The sequence below is a fragment of the Anopheles nili genome, chromosome 3, assembly GCF_943737925.1.
Source record: "Anopheles nili chromosome 3, idAnoNiliSN_F5_01, whole genome shotgun sequence".
Taxonomy (NCBI): domain Eukaryota; kingdom Metazoa; phylum Arthropoda; class Insecta; order Diptera; family Culicidae; genus Anopheles; species Anopheles nili.
In genome coordinates, this window is record NC_071292.1 from 50,574,766 (window position 1) to 50,600,289 (window position 25,524).

Consider the following 25,524-nt stretch of genomic DNA (forward strand, 5'->3'; position numbering starts at 1 on the left):
GTGACGTTTGGGAGCAATCTTGGCAAGGTGTTCGTGCTCGTAAGGCGTAACAAACCGCTCCGTGAGACCTTCGCGGGTTGACCGCGGGGGATTCAGTGGTCTGTTGGTCTTACGCCTCAAACATCCTCCGAAATCGTGTGCATGCGTGTGTGTGTGTGGTGTCCTAAATTTCTGCGGTTCGCTAGCGATTTTGTAAACAATATTTCAATGCATGCATCCTGTGACGTTGGCGGCCTCCGTGTGTGACCCAACCATGATGAGGTTTTTGGGGGTTCAACTTTCTTAATGATGAGAACACCCGAAACACACATGACGGGAAGAAAACCTCACATCCAGTGCTAGCCGCTCGAGGGTTGCTCACTAGGGGGAATTACATTTAATTCAATCATAACTGCTTGGGCAGTGATGTCAGAAGGCATATGCTCCACAATACTGCGCTGGGTGTGACTTTGTATTACAAACGCACACACGCACACACACAACACACATATTCAGGGTCACTTGTAGGGGGGGTTGGGGCAATAAAGCGAACCCAAAAAATGACCACCATCCCCTAATTTAAGTCAAAAAAAGACACGTTCATGTGGTCACCTCTCTGGAACGGAGACCGTGTGGTCGTTATTTTTTTTTTGTTGCTTCTTTTCAGTGGCAAATGTGTAACTGGCTTGTTTGGCACTGTTTGTGGAGCCGTAACGGTGTAACGACCACAGCACCACCTTCCTTCTCTAATCGACTTCACCGTGGAATCCGCTGATCCGAAGACCGGAGACTTATGCGCCTTCAATCCGAGACACGCGCGCAAGGTCAGAGTTGCGAGAGAGGGAGCTTATGGAACAGGTCCGAAGGCGGTAGGGGGTGGTGACACCACCCAACAGCTGTAGGTCTTCCGGTGCCAGTATCAACTCCTTCAATGTCAACGCGAGCCGCGCGAGAATTACGCCTCCTGTGGTTTTTTTCCACGTGTGCCGCTTGTTCCTCCGGAAGGTTGCGTTGTTGGTGCGCAATAAACTACGCAAGGGAATGGATGTAACGAATCCCGGTGAGCTTACCCTCTCTTGAACGCGAAAAAAAACCAGATTGAAAGCATCCAAAAAAGCACCCACAAGGTCGCACGCCAAGTCAACGGTGGAAGTGGTGCTAGGAATCGAAAACCGAAGGAACATGCTGGGTTCACACGCATGGAGAATATTGTACGCGGCCCGGGACGCACGTGTCTGCACGCGTAGAGACAAAAGGCATGTGATAGAGGCTCCCGGACTGGCCGTTACGGAGCAAGCTAGTGACCATCACCCACTTGAAGACGCACGCCCAGCAGCTGGGGTAAACTGAAAGGGGTTTTTTTTACGCAATCAACGCGGTGGGTGATGGTGACGTTCGAAGTCACGCGCCAAATTCCAACGCGTCCTCGTCAAACCACACGACCCACTGATACCTTGGCCCGCGAGAGAAGGCCTTTTACTAGCGGATCCTCAACAGGAGCTCAACACTACTGGGCTTACGGGGAGAAATTACACCAAACATTTGAGCAACTTAAGGTCAACATATTTAAACCCTCACCAAACACGAACGTCTGCAGTCCTGCTCGGGGAGGTCCAGTAATGACCTCCCCAGGAAGACTCGCCAGCAACAGCGCATTGCAACGAACGAAGGCAGTGATTTGGGGGCCAAACTCCCGAAAGATCCTTGCACGAGGTGAAGAGGCACGATTGCAAACACCCATGGAAGGCTGGAAAAATCAATAAATGACGACGCCTCGACCGCAACCTAGCGAGGTCTTCTCGTGTTGTGGGCTTTGCCAATGCGAACCATCCCAAGGCCCTTTCAACTGGGAGAGTCCCTGATGTTCTGAGGGGGCTGGGTAACTTGGTGGTGCCACCACTTGCTGGTGGCGTAATTATGCCACCACCACGTACACGTTTACTTCTGTTGGTAATTGCTACTAGCCGGGGGAGACAGTGGGACAGTTCCATTAGGACAAACTGGTGGGCCTTTAAACGCTCGCGGGAAGTGGAAACATATCGCGCGGGACCTTTTAAAGCCAATGCGCGACGTTTCGTATGGCACAACGTGTCGATAATCGATCGTAAGCCAGCTGGGACGGTGGTGAGAGTGCTTAGTAGGGGGAATAGCGCCAACGGTTAAATCTGCAGGAGGTCTCGAAGGGTGAAACCCTGCCAGTGGCTAAATCCCTCTAAGCTTTGTGCGAGCTCCAAGCAGGAAAACCCGATTAGGCGACATTCCGAGGCGTTTGCATTTGTTGGCCAATTGCCTCCATTGAAGCTGTCTGCTTACTGTACCTGAGAGCGCCCAGCACGAGGTCCAGCGATTACGAAATGTGCCTGTGGACCAGAAGGTCTCAAGGCGGGAAAGGGGGCTGCTTTGGAGATTGAGTGGGGATTTTGCCTTACGTCCAAAAAGGCCCTTAACTAAAGGGTTCGCTTGATCAATGCTGGCATTACGTTTTTTTCCCCAAACGAACCGTCCAGAAATCGCGTCAACAGCGATCGAATCAACTCGATCTTCTTATCAACCGCAAACCCTCCGGGAAAGAGAAATGAGTCACAAAAACGTAAGTCAAAAGTCCATCACTTCGCAGGCATCGTAAAAATTCATGTTACAAAACTCATCAGCGCGTAAGATTACAGTGAAGGACATATCACTGTTACGCTTTTTGGTTGATTTTAAAGCTTCAAATTTTGACGCACGAATCCACGGCACTGGGCTGTTGCTTCATACCCATTTGAGCATTTTAAACAACATCAACCGACCAAATCACAACCAAACGGTTCGCCGATGCGTGACGGAACGCCTCATTGAGGGCTAACGGCTTATCAACAATGTCCTCGCAGTTGTCTCGGAAAGGGGTTCTAGAACTAAGCCCTCTTCTTCCGCCTCGTCCGATCAATGACCGCACGCGGGAAGTGCGCTGGAATTCGAATGCATCGCTTCGAATGGGCATGGAATGGGTAAACAAATAAATTAGCTCCCCTGCGTCTCGGACGAGAGCCAACGCCTCAAGTGACCCATTTTGTGGCGCCCATAAAGCTTCGAGTGCGTCCCAATCGAGAAAGTGTGACAAGAGAGCGCACAAACGGGGCCAGCAGAGGGGCCAGCGCTTTATCAGGAGGACAAAATCCAACCACCGTCAGCGATCGGTAAATGTGAGGAGGACGAGCGTAAAAAAAAGAAGGGGTTTAAAAAACAAGCACCCTTGTCACGAGCGACTCATTGGCAACAAATGCTCATCCAAAAACGGCAAAAAAGACACCCAAAGGCGCTTCAAGCGAGTGCATTACCAACATAAGACCTGGGGAGGCAGCGATGATAAGGTTTAATCTGCTCGAAGAAGAAATATTCCTCCATTTCAACCGTCTCGGTAAGTCAAGCAAACTAATCACGAATCGCCTCGCGCGCAGAAAAAGATGACTTAATTTCCGGCGGCTCAATAAAGGTTTTCGCGGGTGGTTTTTCTTTCCCCCCCACCCAAAACATTCCCGGGCGTTATGCCGCACTTTGCCAACTTAATTTCGCTCGAGTTAATTTATTAAAGGCCAGCGAAATCCCCACAAACTTGACTTTGGAAAGTCTGTGATTTTTTTTTTGCGCTACCTTTCTGTATGTGTGCGGTGTGAAAGCAACGGTGGAAATGTAATCAATAATTCAAAACCACTCCCGAAACCCTCGTCCAAACCCCCAGAAAGAGTGCAGTGGAGTTGAGCTTCGAGGAAGATGGATGAACGAAGCGAGGGCTAACTAAACGGAGGCTATTATTTAGGCTGAGAGCTCGATTCCATTCTCAACCGAATAGGGGGGTGGTTTTTTTTTGACAGCCGGGGTGAAATGTAGACCCCAGCCCCACATCAGCAATCTCGGAAAATTTGCAGGTACGGCAGGTACACAAACGAGTGAAGGCCGTGAAAAGCCGACCAAAACCTTCCCCCAGCTCGATAAAGATTGGCCCTAATAACGCTCGTTTAACGTTTTCGTTTACGACTGGCGGCCCTTTTTGTGCCGTTTTCGAAGAACACGTGCAAGAGAGGCAAGATTCGCGATGGCGATAAAGGTATAGTTGGGTGAGAAAATACAGCATCAGAAAAATAAAAACACACGCGAGAACATATGAATTTCCCAACGAACAGCTTTTGGTGCGCGTCTCGGCGAAAATGCGATGGATGACGCGGATTTTGGGTGGAAAATTGGACCACGAGACGTGGCGAGCAGCAGTTTCCCTTCGACTAGGTACGAAAGCGAAAACCCACCGGACCGGCATGGATGGAAATTACGAAAATATGGCTTCTTCCCCGTTTCGCGAGCTTCATAGGTGGATGAGTTAGGAAAGGAAACGAAAGAAAAACCCTCCCAACCCACGATAAACAGAGGGGTCGCTCTTTTATCTCTTCTGCACCGCACCGATGCCTTTCGAGGTCATTATGATGATGATGCTGATGCTGATGATGATAGTCGTGGAAGCGGCCTAAACGCAGCCCCCGGAAAATGCACCCTTATCTGGAGCGTTTATTTAGGAGATGCTGATTTTACTTTATCTATTTTTCGCCACACACAAACACCATCCATTAATTGACAGAATAGTGTGGCTAGTTGGCGAATTGTTGCTTCTCCTGCGTACACAGAAGGTTTCGCGTGAAAACTTTCTCGCATGGGAGTGAGAGAAAACTCCCACTTAGGCACAGGCAACCACCGTGGGCCCGGAAAAACAAATTAGATTTACTCTCGTTGTGCGCACACATGTTTCGGGTGTTTTTTTTCTGTGCGATTTTTGCTTTTGCCGCACTGTCGACAGCATTTTGCTCGAGCACCGTGGCGTGATTGATCGAGACTAACCGAAAGGACGTCGCTGGTGTGGGACCCTATGGGAATGTGCTCAATTATGCGGATTTTTCAGCACCGGGAAAATGAAAACTCGTGCATGAGCAACAAAGTGAAACAATTTTGTGCCTAATAGCGCATCTGCTTCCCAAAGACGACAACTCGCTCCATTCCAGCCATTCCTCGCACAGATAATGAATAGCCACATTATCGTAGCGGCAGCAAACGAACGCCAGCTTTCAACGAACACGCCACTCCCGGGTGTGGGGGGCTTTATGTGAAAAAAAACTTTGCTAAACAATATTTCACAACCAGGCACGGGGGGCCTCGAACAAAATTTCCTTCCCAATCTCGGATCCATCAAACACACTTGGGGCGGATGCGAAGTTTTTCCCACCTCTCCTTCTTTCAAGCTTTTTGATCGATCGGACGCAAAAGGACGAACCGAGATGCATCCTTTTCTGCCCGGTGGCTGATCTCGTCACTGAATTCGCCCGCTTACCGGAAATAACGACGGCGATTTTCTGCGGCTCCCGAGCTGGCTCCAGCAAAATGGGCCTTCAATGGGTGCGGAATGTGGAAAATAGCGTACTCAAGGTGCTCGAGGAGAACGCAACGTGTGAGAACGTGCAAAACCCCTCCCGGCTGGCTGGCTGGCTGGCGCTGGCGACAAACAAGGACACTCCATCCTTGACTGGTGGCTGGGGTGCAGGAAGAAATCGATTGTCGTAGGCCGTCGGTGAAGGTGACGAGGCCGCAGGAGAGGGTCCTACTACACACATCATCGTCGTCGCCGACGTCCACCGTCGGTTCTCGGTTGTACCGGTTGTGTCCTTGGGGTTGTCGGTGCCGATTCAGCGGTTTCTTTCGTCCCCGTTTCGTCCCTACGCGCAGACAGACGACGCGGATGGAGGGTGTTTTTCCGTTTTTGTTTTTCTTTTCGGAATTTCCCAACCCCTTAGCTTCTCTCACTCTCTCTCGGTCTTCTGAAGCGCATCGAGCAACGGACCGGCTTCATTCATTTGCGAGGAGGAAAAAGCTCACTCCATCGTGAGTGCGCGAAAAATCGGAAATCTGTAGCAGGCGTAGGAAGGTGATGGCATAAAAAATTGCCTAACTTTGATTTCCATTAGCCCAGCCCTAGCAGAAAAACTTTTCCTTCTTCTTTTGCTAGAGAAACCCCTCATCTCTTATCAAATTATCCTTTCACACCCGCATGCAAAAGGATCGAGCTTTGAACAGGGGGGAAATAGCTCGAATTTAGCCGCTCACCAAAAACGCAAAGTGAAAAATATCCTACTCAACGGCAAACTGGACGCGCCCTTCGAGCTGGCACAACGCGAAAGGGGGGGGTCTCTGCTTGGGTGGCCTACAAATCGTGCCCCAAACGCCACGTACACTAGCAAATGCGACGATGACGACGGCAACGACCCACACAACGTCACACAGCCAGGCACAGGACACGAAGGACGAATCGGCTCGAATGGAGTCGCCCAGTCTGTGGTGAAGTTGATCCACCCTGCGCTGCTCCCCATTTATGCAGATACGAATCCGCGCGCGTGTGTGTGTGTATGTGTGGGAAAGTTGGCTCGAATTTACTCACAAGCTCAAACACAAACACACACCCCGAATCCGTGTGCCATCCTGCCAAGGAAAAGCGACTCATTTTCACTCTCGCGTCGTCAGGCAAAAGAGTCCTCGTACGCTCTCTCTCTCTCTCTCTTTCATTTGCTCGCTCTCGTGCTAGCCCATTTTGCCCGCTCGGCAGGATGTGGAGCAACACCCACGCGTTTTGGATTGGGTGGAAAAATCGCACCAATACACGCGGCCTCGTCTCGGCCGTCTGTTGGCAGTACAATCCGGCTCATCCAGTTCGAGACGAATCTGACGAGTCCTGTCCTGTTGTATTCGGGGATGTCCAGCTTCCTTCCCAGGACACCGGCGCCTGAATGGGGCGCGGAGGTCCTGAATGAGTGGGACCGCACGATCGGGATCGGGAAAGCAAAAAATAAATCTTCAACCCTTTCACGCACGCACGGGCGGGGCCACCTAGCCGGGTTGAAATTTCGAGTTGGTGTTGCAATCGCTGGCAAATGGAATTTTCCCACCACCAGCGCCCAGCTGCTCTCTCTCTCTCTCTCTCTCTCACTCACTCTCTCCCCCATTCAGGGCAGCTAACCCAATCCCAGCAGGAAGCGTGAAAAAGTGCTTTTAAATGCCCCCCAATAATTGTGCTGTAAGAGGCAACAACACCTCTCTCGTCAACGAACGAAACAACGGAATCCTCCGGCCCCGTGTGTGGTTTTGCGCGGGGTGAAAGATGATTTACGATGAGCGAGAAAAAAAAGCGGCCGGGAAAAATGCTTCTCGCAACTTCCACCCTCCTTCCACTGTGCGGATGGTTGCGAAACCGTTACCGCCCTCGCTGGCGGAGGGAAAGGCCTCAAGGGAATCGGTTTTGTTGCCGTTGCCGTATGTGGGATGGGAAAATGTGTGGCATTCTCGGGAGTTGGGGAGGAAGGCACGGTGCGAGGGCGGTACAATTTATCGGAAATTGGAAAAAAATATATGATACGTATTTCCAGCCGTTTTATTACGCACAACGCTCGCGAAGCGATTTTGCGTAACGTCAGATCGAGTTACCAACATAAAAAAACACACCCAAAAATGCCACCCATAAGCCTCGAGGTGCAACAAAACACCACAAAACGAGACGAGGTAGAAATGCAGCTGGCTGCGCTGGTGGAAAGCCCTTTTTCCAGCGCCCTTTCCATATGGTGGGAAATCGATCCCGGAACCGCAAAAAGTTTACTCATCCTTAAACGTTTAAACACCCCATGCCAAGCACCCAAATGGCGAATCCCCCACGCGTAAGCGCATCCTTGCGTGAAAATCCTTTTCCCAAGATCACCCTGTCCGCACTGGCAATCCCCAACTTACCTTGGCTATTTTTAACTGCATGCGGCACGTTTCGCGTATTCCTGGGATGTGCTCGAACCCACTGCACTGCACCGTACACATGTATCCTTTCTTTGTGTCGCACAATGTCGGCCGGGAGGATATCGCCGACATTCGTACCGTTTAGCGCGTTTCACTGCAAATTTTCCACGAATGCGCCAAGAAAAGGACCCAGGACACCCGGGGACAGGATCACTCACTCACGCACTATCGCGGATATCGCCCACAAACGGCCCACAAACACACACACGGCACCATTTCCGGCCCGCAAAACACTGGAACCTGAAGGAACCTGTGCAGGAGACAGAAAATCACGGAGGTGGATGAAAACAAACACCCGAAGAAAGAACAAAAAAAAACAACGGAAGGCATTTGTTTATCACCTTGTGCTTCTACCAACACACACACGCGCGCGCCCGCGCGAGCCCGCGAACGCGCATACACGCTCGCACGCACGGCAATAAGAGAGACGGGAGCGGCACTCACTCAAGAAGGGACAAAAAAAACAGCACACACACGCTCCAGCAGCAATGGCGTTCAGGGGCGTTGTTTTGGCTCGTTTTTCGGTGCATTCGTTTGTTGTGCGGAATTTGGCAGGCGGCCCTTCTACGCCTGCGAATGGTTCACGGGTTCACGCTTCATCCGCTACGGGGACGTTCCATCGTTTCGCGCAATTCAGCTACACTGGAAATTAGCGTTCGCGATGCGCTGCGGATGAAAAAATAAACGCATTGACCCATGCACACACACACACACGCGAGCGCACACGGGGACGGATGGGATGCAGTGGATGACGCTTTCTCACTTGCGCGACGCACGCGTCCGCTTTGTTGCGTTCTCGCTCGCACCTAGTAGCTGCCACGCAAACGGTACTCGAGACCGCGGGTCCAAAAACCAGGCTCGTAGCAGTGCGGACCCCCGTTGTTGGTACCCTTTGGCGCTTCTCGCTCACTGACCTCGCTCGCACGGGATGTCGAGCTGCACTTGCGTTTCGCGCTCGGAAATAGGAACTGTGCAGTCGCTAACCAAATCCCACCGATCACCGCAAGCTGCTGGGTTTTGGTTTACCTTCTCGCCACCAGCAGCTTCGAGACGGGTTCACGATTTTCACTATTTCAATTTTCACACAAATGGACTCCGCGCGCGACCTCTTCTGCTTCGCTCGATGGACTAAACTGTCAAACGCCCCGTTTGGCCCACTGACGTTATGGGTGTCATGGCCGCCGCGAGCAGGGTGAGATTGTCTCGTAGAAAATGCACGCCAGTGCCAGCAAACCGAGATGCCAGCATGAAAAATGCTGTCACATTTCATCGAACACATCGCACCGAGAACACGAGCGATGTGTTTCTACCTTTCTGTGTTGGCTTTCATAGCTAGGAAGCTCGTGGCCGTAGTAGAACATAGCGAAAATAATCAAATAAAAGAATAACAACCTTTGAATGCCCTTCGTCGTTTACAACACCAGAAATCTATGAACCACTTCCATGTGTGATGTAGTACTTTCTCTATCGGATAACGCCTCTCTTGGAGTATAGCCATAATTCAAACTTTCAACGATGTAACGACGAATTGAACTAAAAGAAATAATAAATAAATATGTTGATCATTGCAATACTTTTTTCTGTCCAACTTTCTCATATGAGCTAATTTAGACAAATTGAACTCACTTCCAGGCTCACACAACGTATGTTCCGTTGCAGTAACGTATAGCGCCGCATACGTATGCCACATGTATCCCCTCAGGGGGCACATATGTATCGAATACCAACATTTTTTGTGGGAATCAACCCACCCTTCCAATCGTAAAAGAAATCAAATTAAAACAACAATCCACGGTATGAGATCAGTGAACGATTTTTCTAGGGTCAGGCGAAATGGACCACACTTTTGGGTAAATGTGGGTACAATTCTTGATTGAAAATGATTAATTCCTTTCACTTCAGCAGCTATGCTACTGGTAAAAGTCGCAAGATTCCAGTAGTCATGCGGGACAAGTCAGCATAAAACTTCTTTAGCTACTTCGTGGCTTCAACCATTGTGAGGGAACCACCCGTATTCTATTGAGAACGGGAACTGACCCTCATTGTAATTTCTTATTAGCACCCCATATGGCGAGGGTAACAATGTGACGCATTATGTTACGCGCGTGGCTCTCTCGTTTCACCTAGAATTAGATTAGTTTGCCCATTACTGCTGGCAGATAAATAGTATAACAAGGGGTGAATAGAAAACATGAATAGACTATACACCACTCTATCGTTGCTTAAAAGGCCAATAGAAAATTCGCATTATCTCGAAGGATGAATTGGCGTTCGAATATAATAGACTGGAGAAAACTTCGATACTCATTAATACCCATGTCAATTGTAACAAACGGGATATTCAAACATGAAGATTACAGATTTGCATAATTGCCGAAACCTATAAACCTATAAAAACTAAATGTATGATAACGCAGCTCTTGAAATGATCAGCTAAAAATTTACAAATTTATGCATTATACCATTCTTTTGACTCTTTTAATTCTTCATGAGTATATCGTCTAAAAATAGTTGTCTTAAGAGGAAAACGTTAGCTAGTCGGCGTTGGCGGAGAACTTTAGTAAGCTTTGTTACATGAGTAAGAAGTAATATGTGATACATCGTATAATGCTCTATACAAGGTACAACTATATCAAACAAGCAAGAACTTTCCGATCGATTCCCTATTTACAACTAAATAGAATCTTTTATGTCACCAAAATATTTAAAACAATACGCATGACAAATCGTTTTTGATTTTTGTTTAGTTACTTGGTTTTTGAGGATATTTAACCATACTTACATCACTTCATTCGGCACTTATTTGCCTTTACCCTTACGTCGTGACAGAGCTCGCTTTTTGCGCTGAATGTTCTTCAACCGTGCCGCCTTTTCACGTGCCTGTTTCGTTTCTTTCTGCATTCGGGCCTTGACGATCTGTTCAGGCGTTTTCAGATCCGCATCGCGCAATTTACGCAAATCGGCCTTAGCGTTATGACGACCCCAGTGGGTGGTAGGATAGTGCTTCTGCAGAATTGGAACAGATGGTGTTGCCTCTTCATCATCCGATTGCTGTGCCTGCTCGGCCATAAGCTTCTCGTCCATCTTTGTGCGATCCTTCCACTTGTCGTAGCGACCTGTCTTGTACGAGGCAGCAATCCAGACGCCGTGCTCAGTACGGATCTTTCCCGCTTTTGGATTCTCTACGTTTACCATCTTCTTCTTCTTGCGATCCCATTTCTGCAGTTGCCGGTTCATTCGCTGGCCGTCAGCCGTATCGCTGATCACGCTCAATTCGGCCGTGTTGGCCTGTCGCGCAAAGTTATCAATCGCATAACCATCCTCTTCGACCGCATCCTTCGCTTCGTAAGCAATAAAGTGTTCCTCATCACGAGAGGAACTTGGCTTAAGGCGTTTCTTTCCGCCGACAGTCTCGGCAGCATCAACGGCATCTGCTATTGCAGCATTACTTTTTTGTTTCATTTGCTCTTCCGCCTCCATTTCGGCGAGTTTGCGTTTGTGTTTTTCGATTTTTCCTCCGTCCTGTTCACGTTTCTGCGTCATCGCAAGCAACTCGCGGGCGTTAGGTTTCGGGTTTAGCTCAAATATGGTTGCATTTGGACGGTAATTTTTCATACGTGCTAGAAAATCATTCCTAAACGCGTCCGGGTCCACGTCAGATGCATTTGTTTTTCCAGATTGTTGTTTCTTCTCTTCTTTCACAGTCTCCGCATTGGTTGTGGTTTGTTTCTTAGTCTTCGATGCAAACAGTTTTCCCTTTTTCCATTTCTTTCCCTTCATATTTTGGTTCTCCACGTTGTTTTCTTGCAAGAAATCCTCCAACACTCCTAATTCGTCCTGCTTAAACTGCTTCGCTCGTTTGTTGGATGCTGCTGAGGCAGCTGGTCGGGTCACGATATATTGTTTGTAAGCATTGTTGCTTACGCGGTATGCCGTGGCCAGATCGATATGTTGAACGTACTCCTGTACAAGCTGATGTTCCGTTTCCTGTGTGTCAGGTGGTACGATTCCAACATTACGTTTGTCGGTCGTATCAAGCGGTCTATTGAGAAACATATGCAAGTCGATCAAATGCGCTATGTCGTCGTTTGAGAAGATAGAATAAGCGGTTCCACTGCGACCGGCACGAGCACATCTTCCAACACGGTGGATGAACAATTTCGGCTTGCCAGGGAAGTGCAGATTTACTACAAAGTCTAGTGTAGGGATATCGAGACCACGAGCCGCTATATCCGTTACAACGAGTACGTTAACCTTGCGATGGGTAAACTTTGCCGTGTTTATCTTACGAGCGGAAGCGTCCAGCCCAGAATACACATGACTGTTGGGAATTCCCGCCTTCGTAAGCATCTACAAAAAAAAAGCACAAACGTGTACCAAATGCGTGAAATTTTTACCAATATCGTGTGCTACTTACCAGGGATATAAGCTCCACGTGGTGTTGAGTACCAGCAAAAATAACCGTTTGGGCCGTAGTTGGAATGACGTCCCGCAACAACACTAATAGTGTGGCGTAGCGTTCCGCTGGTCTACAATAAATGTACTTCAAATCCAGCATATCGGGTATTTTCGACTCCACATCTAAGCGTATCAGCACTGGCTGGCAAAGTCCGGCCGACGCAAAATCGACCATCAACTTCGGTAACGTTGCACTAAACAGGACCATTTGACGGGCTTCCGGAAGGCGCTTTATGGTTTCTGTCAGCTGCTCGCCGAACCCCATTTCAAACAGCCGATCAGCTTCATCCAGAACGCAGTATTGCACTGAGTTTAACTTTAAATCCATTTCGACACACAGATGTAAGAAGCGGCCCGGAGTGGCTACGATGATGTCTGGGAGTGTGTGGACTGCCGCAAACTGTGAATCCATTGAATCACCTCCGAGCACCAGAATCGTCTTGAGGTCCAAGAATCGTCCCAGTTGTTTGACAAACTTGAACGTCTGAATAGCAAGTTCGCGTGTTGGTGAGAGAACCAGAGCGCGGGCGCCTCCGCCCGCTTTTGCTTCACGTTGTTTTAACCGTTCAAGCAAAGGAATAAGAAAACAACCGGTTTTACCGGAGCCTGTCTTGGCCATGGCCACTACATCACGACCGTCCATGATGATGGGAATAGTTTTCCGCTGAATTGGCGTGGGTACCTTATAGCCCATCTTAAGAATGCCCTTCAGCACCGGTGCGCTTAGCCCCATAGCTTGGAAGCCGCCGGACTTCTTTTTGCCCTTTTTTCCAGATGATCCTTCCGCTTCATCATCGTAATCAACTTCAGCTTTGTGGATCGAAAAGCCTGGCACTTCGTCCAGTGCCATTACACTCATTTTCCCCGTATTATGGGTAATTTTAACCAACGAAGTTCACGGAAACACGCGGTTAGCTGCCGTTGTTTTCATTCAGTTAACTAAACTTACGTTTGTTTCACGAGCTGTCACTGAGTACTAAAGCAACATAATAATTGTGCTAAATTTCAGTGCATCTTCCAAAAACCGTTTTTACTTTGAGGCGGTATGTATATTAATCCCTGTTTCATTAACTAATAACACTTCCAAATATCGGCAAAATGGTTTGGGGATGGATTTTCTTCACCTACAGTCCTAAACTATTTACATGACATGCTGTATTGTTTTCTTTGTTATCCTGCCGCTAATGCCCTTATGGAGATGTTTGAAGGAGCCATCGGTTTGTTTTGATGCACCCGCGCGTCTGTTGACAACATATGATTTCATCACTTTTCTCTCTTACCACATCCTGCCAATCCCATTAACGCAACCCGCCAATTTAACCTGTTTCACCTCTTCTACCACATACCGCGACGATGATGGATTTCCTGACATTTCCTTACATCAAAAAGATGTTGCTGCCGCAAAACAACCGTGACACTACAAGCGTACAAAAATAAACAACATCTGTCAAGCTAAACACCCATCGTTAATTTGGCCGACGCTAAAAATCATGGAAAGTACAAGTGTATCGACAGTTGCGACGGACAACATTATCAATTCCACTGACTCACCGGAAAACGTACAAGAGAAAAGAACAACACAAAGCACAGAAAGCTTACCGGAAACAGATGAAGCCAAGGAACCGGTAGACGAATCCAAACAACCTGAACGCAGTGAGGATATCTCTTCAGGACAACGCGAATCTGTTCATCAGACCGTCGATGAATCAAACGAAAAACCGGCCAATGAACAGGACGAAGACGAGGATGAAGAAAAGCTCCAACAACGATTACAAACTCTGAAGGGAGATAGAATCGGTGAAACGATGTACTCCGAGCGCTTTGTACTGTCGACCATCTTGAAGCTATCGAAGCAAGAAAACAAGTTGCTCAAGGACGACGAAGAATTTGAGCATGATCTCTGCAATTTATGGGACATGACCATAGAGCCTGATGTTGTGCGGTTTCTTCTGCAACAAGACGTTACCGAGCTCTTCCTAGCTTTGGCCGCCAACTCGAAAGACGACCGGTTGATCGAAATCCTTTTTGGCATCTTCGGAAACATGTGCTGTGTCGAAGAGATGCACGATTTGCTGAAAGAGAAAAATAATATCCTTGTGGAACTTTGCGATTTTCTAGCTATCACCGACGCATTAGCACTGGTTCAATTAATGCGCACTTTCACGACCCTTTTCGACCGGTCTGATGATGAGCGGTACCACTGGTTTGGCGTCATAAAGCAAGTGGACAATCTAACGGAGAAAATCGCTCTCATCCTTGCTACCAGTACTAGTCGAGAGTTATTACAGCACACGGTCGAAACGGTTAACGCCATGATAAACCGCTTTACCGAGGCAGAAGTAAATTACGAACAATTGAACGAGTTTTATCGTCTGTTTGCCAAAAGTTGCCTAATGGAAGGACTTTTTGAGGCTTTCTGGCAACTCTATCCGATGCCTGCGAAGGATGCAATGGATATTTCAAGTGGTGACGATTTCGATGAAGATACACTTACGCTGAAGGACATTAGAACTATGCGTCGCTTCCTAGAGATTCACGAGCACTTCATGGTGAACGCGAACGAGCTTTATGAAACCTACGTTAACGAGGTCGATCAATGCGTTCAACGGGTCCTTTCGTCGTTCGTACGCAAAAACGTGCTCCTTCCGGTGACCAGAAACCATGTCACGATCTTCGTGGCGATCAACAAAATTTTCAGCGGTATTATGTACCACTTTCGGCCTGATACGTTCATCAACGTGGTGCGCATTTACGATCTTCTGGCGGAAGCCATGGACCATCCAACACAGGAAGATCAATCCCCGGTGCACGATGCTGCTGACGATCGTGGTGTCTTCGACCTAGAAACAGCTTGTGAAGAAGTGCGAGAGATAATCTTTTATCTGGTCGCACCAATCAACGAGAAAATCATCCGTGCCGCTATCCAGGCGGGGCAGCTCAAGGAGTCATCATTTGAGCGGCTCTGTCGTGAGCTACGTGAAACGATGGACGGAGAGCCTCTGCTCTACCAGACGTGTGCGAAACTGATGAAAGCCATTCATTCGACGGATGAAAATGATGATTTGCCGCATCGTTCCGACGATCTAGCGACTCGGGAGTAACGTAATTTGTCTAAAAACCGTAACATATAAGGTATGCTTAAAATCATTGTCACAGTCGTATTAAGCCATCTTTAATAAATAATAACCATCTCCATAGAATAATGGTTGAGTTCTCTCTACCCAACGTACGAATCCTTAAAACAATCAAGCAAAAGGTCCCAACAGGATGCCTGAGTCTGTTCGTTTTCAACCTTACTCTTTCGTAGATCAAGCAGTACGCGGTGAGACTCCAGCATGGCAGCGCTTTTCTCCGGCAAAATTCGACTGATTACTCGTACCCAATTTCCGCGGACCGCGTCATACAATGGAAGCAGAGGGGCTGCCATCAGCGGTACATCCTCCCTTGCTGCCAGGCGCAGGAGGTGTGCTAACGATAGACACAGTTGCTCCTGCAGCGAATCGCGACGCTTGTACTCATTGTAATCCACTAAATTGTCCGATTGTTCCAATGCTTGCAGCAGTGTTGCCCAAATTGTTTGAAAGAACGACCCGTAGTATGATCGGCGCCCGACTACCGACAGCGCTTGGGCGGCATTGATGCGCACCTTAAAGTTCGGTGAATTCACAACTGTCTCGCATAGAGCGGGGAATACTCGACGCTCCCAAGAGGCACTGCTAGTAGTGAGCGTGAAGTAGGCTTCATTTTTCATCATGTTCCCGAGCGCGTAACAGGCATTCCATTTTACCTTCACATTTACGGTGCTCGTGACTGTCATGTTTTGTACCAATCGTTCGATCGCATCCTGCCAAAGCACACTCCAGGCGGCTTGTTCGAGCTGCGCTTGTTTCAAAAGATGCAGCACGTTACCTATCACACGTACGGCATTGCTGCGCACTTTATCGTTGTCGTTGGCCGAGTCCAGGGCAGCATTCAGAATGCGTCGCATCAGTTCGTCACTGATCATCATGTCACCATCGTCACCGACGATCGATTCCTGCTGCGATGCATGGTGTTGTTGGTTGAGAATGAGTGCATCAGTAACGTTTCCGAGCGACCAGCTGGTTTTAATCCGTGCCATTGCATTCGGGTCGCGTAGTATCCTTAGGATCGATTCGATCGTATTGTCCACGTAACATACGTCGTCCCGAAGGGACGGAAACATTATATACACTGACAAGGAGCGAGCTGCCGCTGAAGAGACGGCACTATCTTCATCGAAAGTGCAACCAGTCAATAAGGAAACCAGCGCTAGTTGACGGTCTCGCTGTAAGGAAGAAAGAAGTCATATATTTAGAAACTCACGATAAAGCCCGACAGTCAGCTGATAGGGCAATCATCCACGCTTAATTATGTACCGGAAATTTCTCGTATATGTGCACACCAACGTTTCCAAGGGCATCGCAATAAACCGAGCGCAGGTTTGCCACCAGATTAACGTTCTGTATCTGCTCCGTAACCGTCGGAATGATGGTGATCCAAAAGGTAACAGCCACTTTTAGTTTTTCCTCATCGATTTTGTCTTGTAAGAAAAAAGGATATCAGCACAACCTAATCGAAAGCAGGTTTTCTTGCCTACCAGGCTTACCTTTTAACAATAATGAAGTATGAATAGCGTGACCAAGCAGATCCAACAGCCGACCAGCATACAGCTTTATCTCCGCCAAAGGATCACCGAATGTGTTAATTAGTGCTTGCGCCACCGACGGTAGATGATCGGCTAAAAGCGAATAATGGCTGCTCATAGCGCACAAAACTTGAAGGCACTCCATGCGGACGGGCATCACAGGACTGGCAGTACAGTTGACTCCTAAATTCTCTAGAACCACTTGAAACAACCACGACATGGATATATCACTTTCGGAATCGTTGCAATCGCCGCTGGAAGCTTGTTGCGTTTTGGTATCGCATCCATCCACTAAATGTGTTTGCTCGGAATCGGAATCAAGTGCTTCTTCCTCTTCCTCGTCCTCTTGATTTAGCGACAGGTCGAATCTGGAGTGATAAAAACATATAAACCGATCGTTACCGACACCTTCTTAACCGACCGTTTCAATTATAGTGGTTTTGTCGGATAGTGCATACCGCACTTACGCTTTTGTGACTGGCTTGCTCCGTGCTTCATTTCCGGTGGGTGGCTGTGCTAATTTTTTGATCCCGATCAGTTCTGCAATTTCCTCAGTCATATCGGGAACCGATATCAGAAAACCCATCACCATCATCGCAGCCACTTTGATAGTTGGATCCCGGTGTCGCACCAGCGGCCGTACGATTCTCACGAAACGGCTGGCAATTCCATCTCGCAGACGATGGAAGGGTGTCGCCTGAATTAACACAGTTAGTCCTTTCAGCAGTTGCGTGAGAACGGTCAGATCGCTCTCGAGCGCTATAGCCTGCGTCAACATGGCATACATTTCCACAACCATGTTGCCTAGGATCACAGAAAACGGTGTGAACGAAACGAGGGGTTTCTTGCTGTTTTCCGCCTGTATCAAGAACGGTTTCGACTTGTACAGCAGAAACGATGTGGCTTGGATGGCTGCTATGCGACATTTAGGTGATGGGTCGCGTAGTACGCAGTTCAGCAGGGAAACAGTGGCTACGGAGCGATTCTCATCAGGAAATAGTGCGTGCCAGTAGCCAAACAGGAGACGTTTCTCAACGTGTTGAGCCATGGTTCCGATCAGAGCTAATGCCGAATGGCGAAGCTTTGCAGAGCGGTGTCTTTCAATCTGTGCTCGAGAGGACGTTGCCTCGTTTTCCGAATAATCCGAATCACTTGTGTGATAACTTCCAGACTGGAAAGATTGTCCTTTTGAAGACCCTAATGATAGAGAAAAGATAAAGCGAATGACACGTGTTATTTTCCAATGAATAAAGACTAGTAACATTCGCACCTACAATCCAACACCAGGCTTAATTCTGAATACGGCTGTCGATTGATATCTCCTTCGTTGGTTTGCTTCTCTTGCATTCGTCCTCCAGTTTTTTTCGTTGTGCCAGTTCCTCTCCGATTTTTTGGATGAGTACGTGTTTTACGCGCCTTTGCTATTTTTCCTCCCTTACTGATCGGTATATGTTCCGGTTCAGGAATGCCCTGTTGTGATACCGGAATACGTTGTGGTAGCAGCTTCCCTACGTCAGGCACCCCGTACATCATAAAGGCCTTGGCTGTGCCAATCAACCGGCCCAGTTGGACATTTGTCCATTCGTTCGTAGTGTCCAACGTTACGATAATCCGCAGACAGTTTGTTGCAGATGTAGCTAAATTGTAAAAAGTGAGCTCGGTGAATGATTCCGCGCGCACTTTGAATAATAAATCCAGCACTGCATTGCCCATCAAGACAAGGTATGGCTCAACCTCCTCACAGGATGATTCTGAGCGTATTAAAATCGATTCCAGGCAAAGCAACGACGAAAGATAGAGCTCATTGGTGCTGCAATGCTCGAGGTTGTCTATTGATGGTGACTTTTGTTCAATTCTTCTGTAATCCGGATCGACAAGAACGTTGATAAGGATACCGTTGTTCGATATTAGAAAATCGAGAAACTAAAAGAGAAAAACTGTAACATCAGAATGTAGGCTATATGTACAAATATCGTACCGGAGAAATTTCGTAACACTGCCGTAGAAGCAATTGCATCGTGCCCAAAACTTCGGAAGCTACTTGATAGAATCGTCTTTCAAGACATTTTCGCAACCAAGCAATCATACTGCGTGCTGCTCCATCTGGAAGTACTAACTTTTGCCGGATAACGAGTGATTTGACGAGAAAGCAAGCTTTCACTACCAGAGTGTCCTCGTGTGGAGGAATGTTTACGAATGATTCCACCAGCCGTACCGGGGAACGCACGTCGGTGATTCGAGCGGCACGGTAGTTCAATCCATTGAGCTCATTCAACAGTGTATTGATTTCATTTCGGTAATCGGCCAACTGACTGCCACAGTTTAGAAAAAGGAATTTTGTAGACAGTTGAAGAAATTCCTGTTCCAGCTCCATATGGCGGCTAGCGTGTACCAAAACAATTGTAAAACTACTCTTGATTTTCTGCTTCTTCTCCAAATGTCAGTCTAACGTCAAACCAACTAAACATTTCCAATTATTCAACTGTACAACAAAATCGGTACTAATTATTATCATTAACTATATAGATACACATATACATATGGTTTAGGCGCTGCGACATTTTTTTTAAATTTACAACAGTTGTTATGCAAAAATGAGGGTTTCATAGACTTTCTTTTAATAAACAAAGAAGACAGAATGTGTCACTACAAATGAACTGCATTGTATTACATCTATTTCTTTTTCGACGCCCCACCCATATCGTCCAACTGTTGCTTAAGTTCTTTCAAATCCCGATCAGGAACATATCGCGCTTCTTCATGATCCCACGTATGTTCCGATACATTCAACGAAACACCTTCAGGCAGAGCCGCCTGAAGTGTTCGAAGCAGCAGCGGATACAGTGGAGCTTGTACCTTATCTACCTGCACCGTGCGTTCATACACGGTTAGCTTGTACTCACTATCCATAACACTGGAATTCGGTTTGAACTTTTGTACAGTCAGTTTCTGCGGTGGATGCGCGTAAGCATCCACAATTTCTAAATCCATAGAATCAGCTACGTTGTGAATGAACTTTTGATAGCTCTCAAGCAGTGGATAATCATAGCCTTTAATAGTAAAGTTGAGCGTGTCGTGAAGTGGATACTTAGGCTTCAGCAACTGCAAAAAAATATATTCAAATTGTTAAAATTGCCAATGTTTTGGTATTGTACTAAAAATTATGCTTTGGATGACTTGGGTGAAGTGTATGAAATATAAATGTCAAACAGCGTCTGTTGGTATTTCCTAGCGCTTTGAATTCAAGTGGTTTTATAAACAAATTCCCGTTAAGTTTGAAAATGCCACGGAAAAAGGGCAAACCGGAAAAGGGAAAAAAATCGACGACCAAAAATATAGAATCACGACCTCGTCGAACTTATTCCGATAGTTCTAACTCAGAGGATAACGCATCATTATCATCAGCATTCGATACAAGACACAGTCACGAAAGCCGGAGTAGCACGGATTCTAGATCAAGGGTTTCCGATGGCAAAGGAGCACGGTTATCGTCCTCATCAGAGGATAGCGCATTTCCACAATCACCGTCGTCCAGCACGAGGCACAATCGTCGAAGTCGGAGCAGCACAAATTCTAGATCAAGAGTTTCCGATGACGCAAGACCACGGCGAAGATCTGCTTCATTATTTTCTGAATCGTCCCGACCTATCACTAATACTTCATACAGAGTTGCACCGTTTCTTCGCGACGTAATAGCATTACAAACATCATGGAAGCTCGTCATCCCGAAGGCATGCATTGCAAGAGTGATGCGTGAGATACTTAATTCCTTCCACATGTATCGTATTACTATGGGTGCACTTGAAGCTTTGCACGAAACCACTGAAAACTTTTTGGTGCAATTGTTTCAAGATGCCTACTTGTGCACCTTACATCGCAACCGAGTTACGTTATTACCTAAAGACATAAGGCTAGTGCAGTATATCAGGAAGGACTCCGATTACCTCTAAATAATCCGGCTCATACATTCGATTCAAGCATCCTGTTGTTCTGCTGTACGATCGACTGCTTATAGTATCCAGTAGCAAGCGCCGAGCCGCCTAGAAAGAGTACAAACCAAAGTGCTCTGTAACTATCTACACCATATGTATCAGACAATTTTTTTACCATACGAAGCGCCATGTCTTTGTAATTTTAACTATATTTTGCGAAGTTTTATATCTAATAAACCTCGGAAACGAATCTACTGTGTGTTGTTTTGGTAGTGAAGCTGAAAACTGTAATCTGTCAAAAAGCGCTCTCGTTTGAGGTTATGTAAGAGAAAAACAAAAAGCTAAAAATGATACGCGCGGAAGCGCGAAAATATTTTGCCTAGTGCTCAGAGTTTTCCATTTAAAATAAACAAAGCTAATTATCGAAATGCATGTGTTACGTCGTACTCAACTATTCTGGCGAAGAGTGGGTTCAAAGGAATGTGAACGATTTGCTGGGCGCTCATACGCCTCCATAAAACGGCGAAGTGTGCTTCGGCAGGATGTATCCCAAATGCCAGTGAACCGATTTCCTATGGCCAAGCCCAACGATACACGAGTATATGTGTGGGGTCTGGCTGCAACGGGGGCCCTCGGTATACAGACGTCGGTGAAGAAGCAGGCCAAAATATTTACCGATTTTGTTCAGCATCCTAGCAGGCTCAGCTTTGCCGAGGCTCACTCAGTCACAGACGTAGCAACGGGCTACGGATTCACGATATACGTCGTGAAATCTCTCGAAGGCACAGCACTATGGGGTACCGGCATTAACACCGATGGACAATTGAGCTTTCAAAAAGCTACCGGAACGCACAAGAAACCGATCGAGTTAGTTATCTATCCTGCTCCAATCGATCTTGCCGGCGCTAAGACGAACCAGGAAGACATTGTTCAAGTGGCCGCCGGGAGAGCTCACCTTCTAGCACTAACTAATAGCGGCAAAGTGCTCGCGCTGGGTAATAATGCTTATGGGCAATGCGGTCGGCGAATCGTTCACGGTGAAGACTACTTTTCGAACCCCGTGGTAAATACTGTCACCGTTGATGAGCCTGTGCAGGGCGTAGAATGTGGCCAGGATCATAGCCTGCTGCTTACCGAATCGGGAAGGATATTTTCCTTTGGATGGAGTGATGATGGACAAGCAGGCCAGGGTAGATATGGATTGATCGATGTTCCCGGCCCGGCCGAGGGAGACATTAAAGGTGAAAAGATCGTGAAATGTTCAAGCAGTTGCGATACGATTCTGGCGATAAATGGTAAGCATACAGTAGGCTGCTGCGCATCAACGCAAGTTCAATTTAGAAACTACCTATTCTTCACGATTGTTCCACAGATAAGGGCGAACTATTTGGATGGGGAAACTCGGAGTACGGTCAACTTGGGGACGTTTCCCAGGATAGTCCACAAATCAATTCACCGCGCCACTTGTCTTTCGCACGGGAATGCGGCAAAATTGTCGACATAGCAGCCGCTGGCTCGTATTGTCTCATTTTGAATGGTACATAAATCAGTTCGACTACTAATTACATTCGCTTTCGAATACATATTCAGTAGTTCCGTTTTCTTTACTTTAGATCAAGGCGACGTGTTTTGCTGGGGCTACGGCATACTTGGCTTAGGGCCGGAGGTACAGCATCGGCCCATTCCTACTCGAATTTCTTCCGCATTGTTCGGTCGGAACGAGTTCAATCCAAACTCACGAGTGGTTGCGATCGCTTGCGGAATCACTCATTCGGCAGCGGTAAACGATCAACAGGATTTGTACATGTGGGGACATAATCGATACGCCTGTCTAGGACTTGGCCACAAAAACGATCAATTCTTCCCACTTAAGGTAGCCCTCAATGCGCGAGTTCATAAGGTCGCATGCGGGATCGACCATACAGTGGCACTTTGTACGGCTTTTGTATGAGAACATGCATCGTTATGGAGATTAATGATCATATTGATTATTTAAACCGATGTAAATACATGCGAAATACGTAAAAAAATGTATGATCGTTTTATTGTATGGACTCTGTCTAATAAGAGACAGAGGTTAGGCAAATTTTTTGCCATGAGTCACACGCAGCAATAAATCCAGAGCCCATTTAGGACGATCTTTCGGCACCATGTGACCGGCGTTGCGCACCAGAACTTCGACCAAATTGCCGGCCTCCTTAGCGTACCCGGCAATTTCCCCGTCCACTCTCCAAATGTGGCGAGGAGCCTTCTTGTAGTCATCCATTGCGGGGAAGCTAAGCTTCGTCACGTAGTTCATCGTGAGCGGATAGGCGACGATAATATCCAGCTGGCCGTTGTAAATGACCACACGGTACGAGTGCAACAGCTCATTCAAATATGGGACGACCGACTGCATAACGTCTAGCTTCAGGTGTTCTTCCACCTTATTCTCGCCTTCCAAGTCGTGGAAAGAGTTGTTGCCCACGTGGATGGCCCGACGCGTTTCCGCCAGTTGCAGGAACTTGCCCATATAGTCGTCCGCCGGATCCGGCACTGTTTGCAAGTAGTTAAAGTACGTTGTGAAGCCGGATACATTTTTGAACAGCGATCCACCAGCGTATTGGTCGCCATTGATCAGCTCATCGAACACATTGAAGGCACACTGGTAGTCCTTCTTGGTGATGCAGTCGCGGCCCTTCGCCTCGTACTGGTGAAACAGATCGCGCGTTTTCCCATCGATCAGCCCCAACTGATACAGGTAGTCACCGTACACCAGCTGGTGATAGGGATCACAGAGCCCGTTGCCGATCGCGATTCCTTGCAGGTTCAGCTTCACCTTCGCATTCCCATTGTTTCTGTGGATCGTGTGCGCCACGGCCGGGACGTACTTTCCGCCGTACGATTCGCCAGTTACGAAGAATGGCTGCTTCTGCAGATCCGGGAACAGGGTGAAAAACTGCTGCAGGGCATTGTACAGGTTTGCCCCGACGTGCGTTTCGTTGGTCGAGTAGCCCTCGTCCTTATCGGTGAAGCTGAACCCAGTTCCGACGGGGTTATCGATGTACAGGAGATGATGATTCAGGTGCCAGCTGTATTTGCGCGGTTGCAGCTTCATGTCACTGCGCACGGAAAATGGGCCGTTTTCGGTAAACAACCCGTAAAGGGACGATGCTCCCGGACCGCCCTGTAGCCATAGCACCACCGGAGCGTCCGGGTTTAGTTTGGCCGGGAAATACCAGAAAAAGAGATTCGAATTGGTGGCGGCGTCCACTGTCAGGTAGCCCGAATAGCTCTCAATGTCGGACGGAATGGCGGAGTGGTTGACTCGGGCAGCCTGGCGTCCAGCGTCCACGGATTTGTTGGCGATAAACGGCGTCAGAAAGAGCGGTTCGCCAACATCCTCTTGTGGGGAGAGTGGCAGGGCCTTAAATTGTGGGTACGGATTGATAAACGAACGTTTTGCTTCGCTTCCAGCTGGATTCCATGCCACAAGCAGCAACGAAGTGCACAATATGGCCAACATGGCCGTTCCTTTTTTTCCCGAATGAGTACGGAGTAATTGAATTAATCACGCGCCACCTACCAACGAACGAAGAAGACTGACTGCAGGTTCTCTACTGACATGTAAAGCGTCGAATGCTCCAGACGCTTGGGTCGGACCTCCCGCTGACCCCCTGCCCTTACGAACTATTGTGATTGTGTCAATCATCGCGTGAAGAAGAAGAAATAATGACCCATTCCTGTCAATAGTTAGACGGATCTGGATTAAAGAGCTTATCGACAATCGATAAGGCAATTTGTTAAAATAGCTTAATATATTTTTAATTGTGTCAAGCAACAGCAGCAGCAGCAACAGATGATGAATATTTAATTTATTCAACCGAGTAAAAACACTTGCAAATTAAGTGAAATGCTCATTTAAGGTCACCGTCTGGGGTGTCTTATTTTACCATTTGAAAAATGGTATGATGAAGTGGTGAAGCAAAATATATACATCAAAACCGAATTGATTGATATGTCCGAACGAAGAATAGCATAGATATCACATATTATCTTATCCATCATATCAGATATCACCTGTGTCACTCACTTCCGCAATTTCTTCACAAACCGGCATCTTTACCGGTCATCGTTCGCTTATCGCTAAAGTGCATAAGCGACCCCTCAAAGCGAATCCGCGATAGCGCCCGGTTGTAAACAAATCCCGATACAAAACAAAGCAACCCGGCTACACCACTACGTACACACACCACGTGGTACTTCGAGCCCCACCTCTAGCATGCTACTCCCCAGCATGGTGCCCCAGCCGAGGCCACCCACCAACGAGCAACATTGCCGGGAAAACAGCATGTTTCCCACGAACGAACACAGCTACATGTGCTTTGTGGTGTGTGGTACTACCGCACATCCACGAGACACGGTGTGCGCGTGCGGCGTGAAAAATTGCGGCCTGAGCTGATGGGGGAGGCAGCGCATATTTTTTGACAGCAACCACTATTTCGCAACCAAACATGATGATTCACCCGGCAACGGGCGGTACGTTAGATATTGCTTTGCTTCTGTTCGATATTCTAAGCACCATATTGACGTAACCATGAAGTAGCATCTCGGTGTGCCGTCGTAGCGTGAGATTGTGCCGTTTCGAGTGTCCCTCCACAC

General features: G+C 47.7%; 6 protein-coding genes across 6 annotated transcripts; 2 read left to right on the forward strand and 4 right to left on the reverse strand.

Moving 5' to 3' along the window:
• Positions 1-10,616: 10,616 nt before the first annotated feature.
• Positions 10,617-13,144, reverse strand: LOC128723597 (ATP-dependent RNA helicase DDX54). Its single transcript, XM_053817353.1, has 2 exons — positions 12,245-13,144; positions 10,617-12,177 (listed from the first exon to the last, which is right to left on the reverse strand). Exons 1-2 carry the CDS (start codon positions 13,142-13,144, stop codon positions 10,627-10,629), a joined length of 2,451 nt encoding a protein of 816 aa, XP_053673328.1. The 3' UTR covers positions 10,617-10,626.
• A 631-nt stretch (positions 13,145-13,775) lies between these two features.
• Positions 13,776-15,386, forward strand: LOC128724547 (uncharacterized). The gene has a single exon (XM_053818272.1). It carries the CDS (start codon positions 13,776-13,778, stop codon positions 15,384-15,386), a length of 1,611 nt encoding a protein of 536 aa, XP_053674247.1.
• A 42-nt stretch (positions 15,387-15,428) lies between these two features.
• On the reverse strand, positions 15,429-19,325 carry LOC128723346 (HEAT repeat-containing protein 6). Its single transcript, XM_053817075.1, has 6 exons — positions 18,930-19,325; positions 18,226-18,874; positions 17,419-18,148; positions 16,913-17,319; positions 16,683-16,846; positions 15,429-16,591 (listed from the first exon to the last, which is right to left on the reverse strand). The coding sequence occupies exons 1-6, from the start codon at positions 19,323-19,325 to the stop codon at positions 15,503-15,505; spliced, it is 3,435 nt and encodes a 1,144-aa protein (XP_053673050.1). The 3' UTR covers positions 15,429-15,502.
• Positions 19,326-19,567: 242 nt separating this feature from the next.
• On the reverse strand, positions 19,568-21,151 carry LOC128726358 (uncharacterized). The gene is made up of 3 exons (XM_053820162.1): positions 21,059-21,151; positions 20,896-20,991; positions 19,568-20,053 (listed from the first exon to the last, which is right to left on the reverse strand). The coding sequence occupies exons 1-3, from the start codon at positions 21,071-21,073 to the stop codon at positions 19,625-19,627; spliced, it is 540 nt and encodes a 179-aa protein (XP_053676137.1). The 5' UTR covers positions 21,074-21,151; the 3' UTR covers positions 19,568-19,624.
• Positions 21,152-21,310: 159 nt separating this feature from the next.
• LOC128724548 (RCC1-like G exchanging factor-like protein) lies at positions 21,311-22,834 on the forward strand. Its single transcript, XM_053818273.1, has 3 exons — positions 21,311-22,178; positions 22,256-22,420; positions 22,497-22,834. The coding sequence occupies exons 1-3, from the start codon at positions 21,311-21,313 to the stop codon at positions 22,832-22,834; spliced, it is 1,371 nt and encodes a 456-aa protein (XP_053674248.1).
• Positions 22,835-22,960: 126 nt separating this feature from the next.
• LOC128726357 (venom serine carboxypeptidase) lies at positions 22,961-24,435 on the reverse strand. Its single transcript, XM_053820161.1, has one exon. It carries the CDS (start codon positions 24,386-24,388, stop codon positions 22,961-22,963), a length of 1,428 nt encoding a protein of 475 aa, XP_053676136.1. The 5' UTR covers positions 24,389-24,435.
• Positions 24,436-25,524: the final 1,089 nt, after the last annotated feature.

What these genes read in the sequence shown, in the direction of transcription:
- LOC128723597 (XM_053817353.1), bottom strand. Translation starts at nt 13,144, where the DNA reads ATGAGTGTAATGGCACTGGACGAAGTGCCAGGCTTTTCGATCCACAAA. An exon ending in ACGTGGAGCTTATATCCCTG is followed by an intron (nt 12,178 to 12,244) that starts GTAAGTAGCACA and finishes TTTTTTTTGTAG; the next exon opens with ATGCTTACGAAGGCGGGAAT.
- LOC128724547 (XM_053818272.1), top strand. Translation starts at nt 13,776, where the DNA reads ATGGAAAGTACAAGTGTATCGACAGTTGCGACGGACAACATTATCAAT.
- LOC128723346 (XM_053817075.1), bottom strand. Translation starts at nt 19,325, where the DNA reads ATGGAGCTGGAACAGGAATTTCTTCAACTGTCTACAAAATTCCTTTTT. An exon ending in AGCAAGCCAGTCACAAAAGC is followed by an intron (nt 17,320 to 17,418) that starts GTAAGTGCGGTA and finishes TTATCACTCCAG; the next exon opens with ATTCGACCTGTCGCTAAATC. An exon ending in TACTTCATTATTGTTAAAAG is followed by an intron (nt 16,847 to 16,912) that starts GTAAGCCTGGTA and finishes TTTTCTTACAAG; the next exon opens with ACAAAATCGATGAGGAAAAA.
- LOC128726358 (XM_053820162.1), bottom strand. An exon ending in ATGAGCCGGATTATTTAGAG is followed by an intron (nt 20,054 to 20,895) that starts GTAATCGGAGTC and finishes ATTTTTTTGCAG; the next exon opens with TTGCTGAAGCCTAAGTATCC.
- LOC128724548 (XM_053818273.1), top strand. Translation starts at nt 21,311, where the DNA reads ATGCATGTGTTACGTCGTACTCAACTATTCTGGCGAAGAGTGGGTTCA. An exon ending in TACGATTCTGGCGATAAATG is followed by an intron (nt 22,179 to 22,255) that starts GTAAGCATACAG and finishes ATTGTTCCACAG; the next exon opens with ATAAGGGCGAACTATTTGGA. An exon ending in GTATTGTCTCATTTTGAATG is followed by an intron (nt 22,421 to 22,496) that starts GTACATAAATCA and finishes TCTTTACTTTAG; the next exon opens with ATCAAGGCGACGTGTTTTGC.
- LOC128726357 (XM_053820161.1), bottom strand. Translation starts at nt 24,388, where the DNA reads ATGTTGGCCATATTGTGCACTTCGTTGCTGCTTGTGGCATGGAATCCA.